Source organism: Rosa chinensis, chromosome 1 (genome assembly GCF_002994745.2).
Source record: "Rosa chinensis cultivar Old Blush chromosome 1, RchiOBHm-V2, whole genome shotgun sequence".
NCBI classification, from domain to species: Eukaryota; Viridiplantae; Streptophyta; class Magnoliopsida; order Rosales; family Rosaceae; genus Rosa; species Rosa chinensis.
In genome coordinates, this window is record NC_037088.1 from 56,398,925 (window position 1) to 56,410,383 (window position 11,459).

The 11,459-nt window shown below is 38.0% G+C and overlaps 1 protein-coding gene across 1 annotated transcript; it reads left to right on the forward strand.

The window, feature by feature from the left end:
• The first annotated feature begins 5,710 nt into the window (after window positions 1-5,710).
• Window positions 5,711-11,459, forward strand: LOC112182603 (TMV resistance protein N). The gene is made up of 7 exons (XM_040508668.1): window positions 5,711-6,343; window positions 6,628-7,729; window positions 7,827-8,102; window positions 8,238-9,338; window positions 9,424-10,164; window positions 10,680-10,978; window positions 11,064-11,459. The coding sequence occupies exons 1-5, from the start codon at window positions 5,847-5,849 to the stop codon at window positions 10,069-10,071; spliced, it is 3,624 nt and encodes a 1,207-aa protein (XP_040364602.1). The 5' UTR covers window positions 5,711-5,846; the 3' UTR covers window positions 10,072-10,164; window positions 10,680-10,978; window positions 11,064-11,459.

Sequence of the window (11,459 nt, forward strand, 5' to 3'; positions counted from 1 at the left end):
TCCATGGCCAACTGCCACTGCTGAGATTCAATACTTTCAGCAGCTTGTTTGAAGGTAGTTGGATCATGATCCTCTGCAAGAATTTCATCAGTTTCCTGCAAATACACAACATAATCACTATTTTCTCCAAAAGTGGGTTTTCTTTGTCTTTGAGATCTCCTAGGTTGGGGGTCATTAAACTCAGGTTGCTCTAAAGCTGGATTCTGATCTAAAACCATGTCATGGGGCATCTCAGCTACCGGTTCTGCTAATGACTCATTTTGTGGTACCTCACTAATTGGATCAACTAGATTTTGATCTAAATCTGTATTTTCTGTGGTTTGAGCAGCCACATATTGGTTCTGTAGTAAGGGTAAAAAAATTTCTAAATTCTTATCAACTGAAATTTCATCAAAATCTGCAGACAAGTCTTCAAAAGATGAATTGCACACTACTTCATCCAGGAATTTTGCTTGATATGTCTCAAAAATCCTAAGTGTGTGATGAGCTGCATAAAACTTAAAACCCTTAGATTTTTCACAATATCCAATAAAATTGCAACTCACTGTTTTTGACTCTAATTTCTGTGTTAGTGCATTTGGTGTTTTTGCTTCAGCCTTGCATCCCCACACATGGCAGTGATGCAGGCTTGGTTGCCTACCACACCAAATTTCAAATGGTGTTTTCTCTACAGCTTTGCTAGGTGCTCTATTGCAAATGTAATTTGCAGTTCTTAAGGCTTCACCCCACAAAAATTTTGGCAACCCCGAGGTGCACATCATGCTCCTTACCATGTTTAAGAAAGTTCTATTTTTTCTTTCTGCTACTCCGTTTTGTTGTGGATTATATGGAGTAGTATACTGAGCTTTAATGCCTTGTTCCTGAAGGTATAATGCAAAAGGACCCTTTTGCTGGCCTGCCTCAGTATACTTTCCATAGAATTCCCCACCCCTGTCAGATCTCACAATCTTAATTTTAGTTTCCTGCTGCAGTTCCACTTCAGTTCTAAAGATTTTAAAAGCTTGAAGGGCTTGTGATTTTTCTGACAGTAAATAAATGTAACAATATCTAGAACAATCATCTGTAAATGTAATGAAGTATGAGTTTCCACAGATAGTTTTATGCTTAAAAGGTCCACAGATATCAGTGTGTATAAGTTCTAAGAGTTTTTGACTTCTTACTGCAGTTTTCTTTCTTGAGTTAGTCAATTTTCCCTTATAACATTCTATACAGTCTATAAGATCATCAAAATCTAGTTCTGGTAAAATTTTGTTCTTAATGAGTGTCTTAAGTCTTTCCTTAGAAATATGCCCTAGCCTTCTATGCCAAAGGTATGCAGACTTGTTATTGAACAATGATCTTTTGACACCAATAACAGTGTCAGTACTTAAGGAATTTTCTCTATTTTCAATTAGCATAATTTCTTGTTTTGCAATAGAACAATTTAATTTTAAATAGTCATGCATAAAAGTACCACATCCAAGATAATCATGTCCTTGAAAAACTTTTATTCCACTAAAGTCGATAACAAGTCTGCAACCAAGCCTAACTAGCAAAGAAACTGAAAGCAAGTTTCTTTTCAAAGAAGGAATGAAATAAACACTATCTAAAACCAAAAACTTTCCTAAACCTAAGTCCAACTTTAAGGTGCCAATGGCTTTGACTGCTACCTTCATGCCATTGCCAACACAGACCGAGTCTTCATGCTTCCTTGGAGCTCTCCTCCTTGTTAAACCCTGCAAGGAATTGGTTATATGAATTGGTGAGCCTGAATCCAACCAATAAGTATGTGGTTCAACATTTATGAAGTTAACTTCCAAGGAAAAAACTGAATTTGGAAAAATAGAATCTGAATCAGAAAATAAATTCTTACCCTTTTTGATCATCCATTTCTTGAAACCCTCACACTGCTTTTTCATGTGCCCATACTTCTTACAGAAGTAGCACTTGATCTTCAGTAGCTTTCCAGCTGCAGCCTTTTCAGTGGGTGCTTTAGTGATGGTCTTCTTTGGTTTGAGTTTGTTCTGATATTTCCCTTTGTTTTTCCCCATCAGGTTGATAGTAGTAGTGGGTGTACTCTCCATCTTAATCCTCTCTTGCTCATCTACACAGATTGAGATAAGCTCATTTAGTGTCCATTTTTCCTTTTGCGCATTGTAGGTTGTCCTAAGATGGCTGTAGGCATTTGGGAGGGATTCTAAGGCCACATGCACCACCTGTGCATCATTCACTCCCATGTAAAGTTCTCTCAGCTTATTGTTGATATCTATCAGCTCCATGATATGGGTTCTTACACTCCCATTTCCACTGAACTTTAGGTCATTGAACTTCCTAGAGAGTCTGGCACCTTCAGCTTTGTCACTTTCTCTGAATTTCTGAGCAATGGCTTCCAAGAAGTCAACTGCATACTCAGGTTCTTCGATGCAGCCCCTCACTGTATCCGACATAGTAGACCTGATGACATTTTTGGCCATCTTGTTGGCTCTATGCCAGTCCTTATAGGCTTTCTTGTCATCTTCAGTGCTTTCTCCATCCAACTCATAAGGTTGTTCATCTGTAAGGCATAGGTCCATGTTTTGGTGCATGGCTAAGTAGAACTCTACTTGGTTTCTCAATTTTCTGTAGTTTCCTCCACTCAACACTTGAATCTGCCCTAGGGTGACAACCTCAACTCTTAAAGCAAAACGGAAAATGAAAAATGTAAGTACATGTGTATTATTTATTCTGCAGAAAATATGTGTATCAACCATCAGTAACAAAATGTATGGCAGAAACACAACTGAAAACAATCCCTTGTTCTAAAGGTATATCAGATAACACCTTTGTGGTATAAAAACTGATAACTAAATTTTATACATCATTATCCCATGTTTAATAGTCTTAATATATATATTGAAAGCAGTCAACATCTTTAGATAGAGAAAAGTTTCAATATAGCAGAAGTTAAAACTATGAAACATGTACAATGCTGTTACTGATTTTAAAATCACACATATGAATACTCCTTTGGAAGCCAAAAATAATGCAATTTTAACAATAGCAACACAACATTGTCTTGTTAGGCATTTTCTAGAATCTGCAATGAAAGTTACTTTGTGCAACATAATCGATTAATTCCAGAACCTCATATGGCAATAAGATAAAACTGCAAGTTATATTTAATTTTGTTGAATCATTTTTAATTCTCAAAATTTACTGTGAAAATGTATCAAGCCTGCAAAAACTTAAATTTGGGAGATAATGGTGCTTTATTTGAAATCACAGTATCATGACACTAACATCCATATGTGTAATCATTCTTCAAAAGCATAACCAAAACTACATGTGCAGATCGTGTAATCATATATATATCAATCAATCCATACGTGTAATCATATATATATCAATCAATCCATGTGCAGATCGTGCAAGTTGATCAATTTAAAGCTACATACCTGGGCCTTTCCAAGATCAGCAGAGGTTAATAGCGGAAGCAAACAAGAATAAAACAAAAAACAATCTCAACCCTCACAGAAGAACCAAAAACTGAAGAAACCCCAAAATCTGAGAACCATTCTCAGCCAAAGACCAACTCTATCCGATCTATAAAAGCATGTCTTTAATTTATTTTATTCTGAATTCGGGTCTTGGGCCTGGGTTAAGGTACGGGCTTAACTAAAGGCCCGTTTTACTGAATATATAGAAAATATTTAATCTTGCAGAAAATTGTATTTGATTGTTTTGTTTTTCCAAACCAAAACGTATGATATGAATTTTATAAAACCATGCTCTGATACCAATTTGTAAAACCAAATGATGCAATGAATCATAATCATATCAATACCAAATCATGAACTAATCCACGAGAACCATCTGCACAATCAAAGAACTTAAGTCTCCAGCCTTGTCTTAGGAGATTACCATTGTTCTGCATATCAATGCTTTGTCCTGCCATCGCAGCTACAGCTTTCAGCAACAAGAATTCTTCACAGCAGTAAGGCAAGCACAGCAGCAGCAGCCTCACTCCACAGCAATACCAGAAAGTCACGAGCAAACAAAACAAGAACAGTAAGGAAGAAGATCTTCTATGTTATACTACTAGAGCTTTCAGAATGGGACTGATCTTAATGCAAGTCGTAGTCAACATAGGGACTTTTTCCTGATATATATAGAGGCCTAAACTTAGCCTTGTGCTCATCCCATAAAGAGTCCAAGGCTTGATAAAGAGTTTATCAGCAGAAGCTTAATGTTTATCATGTATACTTGATGTCAATCAGGTTATTTGACAGATAAGATTCCTACTTCAATCAAGAGACATATACCTCAGTTTGATAACAGGATAGAGTCCTAGATATGTATTTCTATTGTTCAATTTCCAGATTAAATCAAAGCTTATTAACTTAATGCATTTTAGATAATGACAAGTCCAATATGTTTTCCAACAATATTTACACTATAGTTATGCTCATGCATGTCAACTGGAAGTGTTGTTAAGGGTGCTTGGAGCAGAAGAACATTCATCACTTGTCCTGCCTTTGGCCTTTCCTAGTGGTTGGGGTGAGCACACAATCATCCCACAATCAAAAGACATTCCATCTCATTTTGACGATAATTCATATTCATTCTCTCATCAGCTGCATCAAGAAGATTTCCTGAAATGTACAATTTCCAAACCCACTCAAATAGTGGCACATGATATTCTCCATCTTTGTAAGTTCTCCTTCCACATGCAATTTCCAAGGCCGCAACTCCCAAGCTAAACATGTCCGATTCTTTATTCGCTTTCCCATAGTGTGCATATTCTTGGGCAATGTAGCCCAAAGTACCTACCACCTCCATTGCCTGAGTGCTCCACCGCGAATCCACTAGCTTAGCAATCCGAAAGTCACCTAGCTTAGTGTTGAAATCGTTGGCCAACAATACATTAACCGATTCTATGTCTCTATGAATTAGCACACACTGTTCTGCATCTTCATGTAGATAATGAAGGGCAGAGGCCAAGCCTGAAGCTATTTTGTACCTAAAATCCCACGGCAAAGCTTCTCCACAGCCAAATAGATGGGTGCATGTCAAGACTGTTGTTCGGCATGAATGCATAAACAAGTAAACATTCGTCTTGCTCGTGACACCATCCAATAAATTGCACCACGTTTATATGTATTAAGCGGCTAATGATTTTGACTTCATTGATGAAGATTTTCTCAGTGTGCTTATGATCAAACTGTGCAAAAGTACTTCTCTTAATAGCAGCGTCGCAGCCTAGATGGTATATGATTCCTATGTAAACTTTCCCCACCCTCCTTGGCCTAGCCTTGTTTGGTTTGCAAAGCCGTTTGTGGCTGCAGCTAGTTCTTCATAAGCAAATCGTCTTGGCCAGATCTGTATTTATGGATGACACATCCCTGGTGTAACTTCCATGTCCAACGGTCCTGTTCATTGTTTTCCTTAGCACCATCAAACAAATGGCCACGGCAAGTATCAAAACGAAGAAAGAAGCTGCAAAGATGGCTACAATCAAACGGTCCTGTTCGTACAATATTTTTCGATATCTGAAGTCAAATAAAACGAACGTAGAAGATGATTGTACGGTGAGGGGCCATCCAAATAGTCTAATAGCTCCAATTAATTATTATTTAATCTGCGAGAGATTGGATGTGGGGTGTAGAGAGAAGAAGAAAGAGTGTAACAAGTCATAAGTCTGGCGGAAATAGTTGCAGCCTAAAAATAATATTTTGGTAACGAGTCATAATTGAAAAAATAATTTTATTCCAGTGGTACACCTACCTATAACAATTAAGTCATGAAAAACCGACAGATCTTTTTCTCATCTTTCTTCCAGTGGTTGTGCGTTTGGAGCAGAACTCTCATAACCAATCAATCACTATCCGATGGCGTTGAGCACCCAAGTTAGGGCCTCCACTGGTTCTGCTTTCCCATGGAAATACGACGTGTTTTTGAGCTTCAGAGGCGAAGACACCCGCAAGGGCTTCACAGACCACTTATACGACAAGTTGCAGTGGCGAGGGATCAGGACTTTCCGGGACGACCCAGAACTTGAAAGAGGCACAGCCATCTCTCCGGAGCTCCTCTCAGCAATCGAGCAATCCAGGTTTGCCATCGTCGTTCTTTCGCCAAACTATGCTTCTTCCACTTGGTGCTTGCTTGAACTCTCTAAGATTTTTGAATGCATGGAAGAGAGAGGGACAATTCTACCAATCTTTTATGAGGTGGAGCCGTCTCATGTGAGACATCAAAGGGGCAGCTTTGCTGAAGCGTTCGATGAACATGAAGAGAAGCTTGGGAAAGATAGTAAGGAGGTGGAAGGGTGGAGAGATGCTTTAACCAAAGTGGCTAGTCTCGCTGGCTGGGCATCAAAGGATTATAGGTAATGAACTCTATATGACTTATTTTATTTTAATGTTCAAACTTTTAAGCTCTATGATGCTCTTCCGAAGTATTGAATCTGTATATATGAATTGTTAGATTAGGTAATACTTAGCAATATGTCATATATATTGAATTAATAGAACGACTCACATATCCGGAGTTTCAAGACTTCATAGTACTCTACAAAACGCTCTTGTAAAGCGGCGGTTCTAAGGAGTGATCAAATGTACGTTCTTATATTCCGCAAGGGAATTATAATCTTATTTGGTTTCTTGTTTTTAGGTATGAAGCAGAGCTTACCAAAGAGATTGTGCAAGCACTGTGGAGCAAAGTGCATCATAGTCTCACATTATTTGGTTCCTCTGAGAAGTTAGTTGGAATGGATGCTAAGCTTGAGGAAATAGATGTTCTTTTAGATAAAGAAGCAAATGATGTTCGCTTTATAGGGGTATGGGGGATGGGTGGGTTGGGTAAGACAACCCTTGCTAGACTAGTTTATGAGCACATCTGTGATCAATTTGAAGTTTGCATCTTTCTTGCTAATGTCAGAGAGGTTTGCACAAACCACGGTCTAGTTTATCTACAAAAGCAGATTCTTTCCCAAATCTTGAAGGAAGAAAATGTACAAGTATGGGATGTTTATAGTGGAATCACTATGACAAAGAGATGTTTATGTAATAAAGCAGTTCTTCTAGTTCTTGACGATGTGGATCAAGTAGAGCAACTGGAAACCTTGGTGGGAGAAAAAGATTGGTTTGGTTTGGGGAGTAGAATCATCATTACCACTAGAAATCGACATATCTTAGTCACACATGGTATAGAAAAACCATATGAGTTGAAGGGATTAAACGATGATAAAGCTCTCCAGCTCTTTAGTTGGAAAGCCTTTAGGAAATATGAGCCTGATGAAGATTTTGCAGAACAGTCTAATAGTTTTGTTATCTATGCTGGAGGTCTTCCCTTAGCTCTTAAAACTTTGGGGTCTTTCTTGTATAAAAGAAGTCCACATGCATGGAATTCTGCATTGGAAAAACTACGGAATACTCCCAACAGAACAATTTTTGAAATACTGAAGATAAGTTTTGATGGACTTGATGAGATGGAGAAGAAAATTTTTCTGGACATTGCATGTTTCCGCAGGCTGTATCGCAACGAGTTTATGATTGAACAAGTATACAGTTCTGACCTTTGCAATCGCATTACAATAGATGTTCTTGCTGAGAAATCTCTGATAACTATTTCCTCAGCCAACCAAATAGGTATGCATGATTTGATACAAGAAATGGGATGTGAAATTGTTCGGCAACAGTCTTATGAAGAGCCTGGTGGACGCAGTCGGTTGTGGCTTCGCAACGACATTTTTCATGTATTCACAAAGAATACGGTAAGATTTTAAACAAATTGAATCGCTAAGCTAGCACTGTCATTTCATTTAACATGAAATATATTTATTCCTGGAATTGACTTATCGGTTATAACAGGGAACAAAAGCCATTGAAGGCATATTCTTACAATTGCATAAATTAGAAGAGGCAGATTGGAATCTTGAAGCCTTCTCTAAAATGTGTAAACTGAAGCTGCTCTACATTGATAATTTAAAGCTTTCTCTTGGCCCCAAATATCTTCCTAATGCCTTGAGATTTCTGAAATGGAGTTGGTATCCTTCAAAATCTCTTCCACCAGGTTTTCAACCGGATGAGCTAACTGAACTGAGCTTGGTTCATAGCAATATCGATCACCTCTGGAATGGAATAAAAGTAAGTTGTTGAGTATCTACTATTTTATAGTTCATGCATGGAAGTTGATTGTTCTACCATTCTTCATTTTATAATTATATTTTATAGTTCATGCATGGAAGTTGATTGTTCTACCATTCTTCATGTTTTCTACAGTACTTGGGCAAGTTGAAATCTATCGATCTTAGTCACTCCATAAACTTGACAAGGACCCCAGATTTCACAGGAATTCAAAACCTTGAGAGGTTGGTTCTTGAAGGTTGTACGAATTTAGTTAAGATTCATTCATCCATTGCATTGCTCAAGAGACTCAAAATTTGGAACTTTAGAAACTGCAAAAGTATCAAGAGTCTCCCAAGCGAGGTAGAAATGGAATCTCTTGAAACATTTGATGTATCTGGCTGCTTAAATCTGAAAATGATTCCAAAATTTGTGGGGAAAAATCTTGAGAGCTTGGTTCTTGAAGGTTGTACAAATTTAGTAGATATTCATCCCTCCATTGCATTTCTCAATAGACTCAAAATTTTAAACTTTAGAAACTGCAAAAGTATTAAGAGTCTCCCTAGTGAAGTACAAATGGAATCTCTTGAAACATTTGATGTATCTGGCTGCTCAAGACTGAGAATGATTCCAGAATTTGTGGGGCAAATGAAAAGATTATCAAAGCTTTCTTTAAGTGGGACTGCTGTTAAGAAATTGCCTTCATCAATTGAGCGCTTCAGTGAGAGTTTGGAGGAGCTTGATTTGAGTGGAATTGTTACAAGAGAGCTGCCATACTCCCTTTTTCTTCAGCAGAACATCAGAGTATCATCTTTTGGCTTATTTCCAAGAAGCAGTCCTCACCCTTTGATTCCTCTGTTAGCTTCGCTGAAGCATTTGTCCTCATTGACGACATTAAATCTGAGTGACTGTAATCTCAGTGAAGGAGAAATTCCCAATGATATTGGTTCACTGTCCTCCTTAAAGAACTTGGAACTCAAAGGAAACAATTTTGTTAGCCTTCCTGCAAGCATTCATTTGCTTTCTAAGCTTCATATGATTAACGTGGAGAATTGCAAAAGGCTCCAACAATTGCCAGACTTGCCATTAAATGACAATTTATCGGTAACAACAAACAATTGTACTTCATTACAAATATTTCCAAATCCACGAGATTTGTGCAGATTATGGAAGTTTACTCTCTCTGGCATCAATTGCTTGAGTACGGTTGATAATCCAGATTATTTCTTATATTCAATCCTGAAGGGTTTGCTTGAGGTACTCTGTCTCTCTGTCTCTCTCTCTCTCTCTCTCTCTCTGCCCCCTTCAATGGTTGTGTGATATAATGATTGGCATGGTGCAGGAAACACCTTGTTCTTTTGAGTATTTCCGTTATGTAATTCCTGGAAGTGAATTTTTTGAGTGGTTCACTAATCAAAGTGTGGGAGACTCGGTAACTGAGAAATTGCCTTTGTACGGATGTAATAGGAAGGTGATTGGGGTTGCTGTATGTGCTCTACTGGTACCTCAAGACAATCCGTCTGCTGTTCCTGAAGACCGTCTTTTAGATCCTGATAGCTGTAGAATTTGGTGTCATTGGAGAAGACATGGTTGTGGTCTGGTAGGTCTTGCTCTCGGTGTAAAACAAATTGTTTCAGATCACCTTTTTTTAGTTGTTTTGCCCAGTCATTTCTGGAATCCTCGGGAACGTCTGGAGTATGAGGACACATTCAACGAGGTTAAGTTTGACTTCACTGTCTCCCGAGCTTTAGGAAACAACAGATGCATAAAGGTGAAGAAATGTGGGGCTCGTGCACTGTATGAGCACGACATGGAAGAGCTGATCAGTAAAATGAACCAATCCGAGAGCAGCATTTCTGTTTTGGAGACTATGGATTGTGGTTTAGGCAAATCAGCATATGAACAAGGTGGTGCCATCGTTAAGGGAACACGAGATGCAACAAGCGGACGTGGTGGCTCTGATGATGAATATTTCTCTGCAGAAGAATGAAAAAATTCTGGAAGACATTGTCTTGCTCTGACCATCCAGTGCCTCGAAGCAAAAATGAAAGGTTAACACTGCTATTCTCAGCGTTCGTAACAAGTACGGGACCATCTCACATTATGACTCCTAGTTGCAACTAGATATTCTTAACATGTTTCCTCTGTCTCTCATGTGCTTTAATGTCATGACACATCTCATCACTTGTTCTGCCGTATTGATCAATAACATAAGTTAAGTAGTACAGATCATCATTAGATTCAGTAATGTTGCTTGGTTTTTTAAAGTTAACAATCTGTCAATCTGTTGTGTTTATTGGCCTATAAAAGTAGGAAGCTCATTTGTGCTGGTTGTCCGAGATGGGTTACGGTTCCTTTCTTTTTTGTATTGATCAGTAAATGAATAGACTCAACCAAAAGATGAGAAAAGCTGCTGGAATCTATGAGGTTAAGTTACATAATAGTAAAGAGAAGCAATGGGTTGGTAACAATGGACAATTTCAATTGATTATATTCTGAACCAGATAATTTTTCCTTTCTATTTGGTCAATTGGATGGAGAAATTTTCTTGTTCTTCAATTTAGTATCATTGATTCATTTCAACATACTTATATGCAGGATATGCTTTTAACTGTGCAGTGCACAGTTGTTAATCTTGAATTTTGCCACAAGCAAGCTTTGAGAGATACACTCTACTTCTGTTCAAATCAAATCCAAAAAGGGGAGGAAACTGGGCTCTTGGAGAGATGCATGGCAGGTCTATTGTGGCTAGTGATGGCAAACTCTTGATGTCACTCCAACAAGGAAGAGGTGGTTACTTAGCTATTGATTGCCTTTTCGTGGAAGCTATATTTAAAGATCTGCAGGTATAATAATTTGACTTGGTTTGGATGGGTTTCGGTTTCTATCTACCGAAGGTATATTTTGTTGTGCAGCTTTTGCTCTTATTGGTTCTCACTAATAAAACTTAGGTGACTGTTTTAACTGTTTTGTTTTCTGCAGGAGGAAAGAAAATTAAGTTGCCATGGTGGCTTTGGATTGTAATATTTGTTTATTGAAGCTTCCACGTAGGTGCGCTGGTTGCGAAAATGAAGGGTAGTAGACATGTTTGGGAGGTATCTGGTTTTCTTAATTGGTTTCTGTAAACTATTATAGTATCAAGTCCCGATATTGTATATGGAGGAGAACATGGCTTCCTGTTTTACGTTATTCATTTAAAATGCCAATTGCACTTGGTCCCAGAGTTTTGGTTCATTGCAACATTCATTCATATGATTGGAATACTACACCAAGGCATGCATACAAAAAACAAGTAAGAATTTGTGTACTTTGTCCACATTGATTTGGCTGAAGTATTGTCTTATTCACGGTCTATCATGAAGATCGCATCCACCAAAA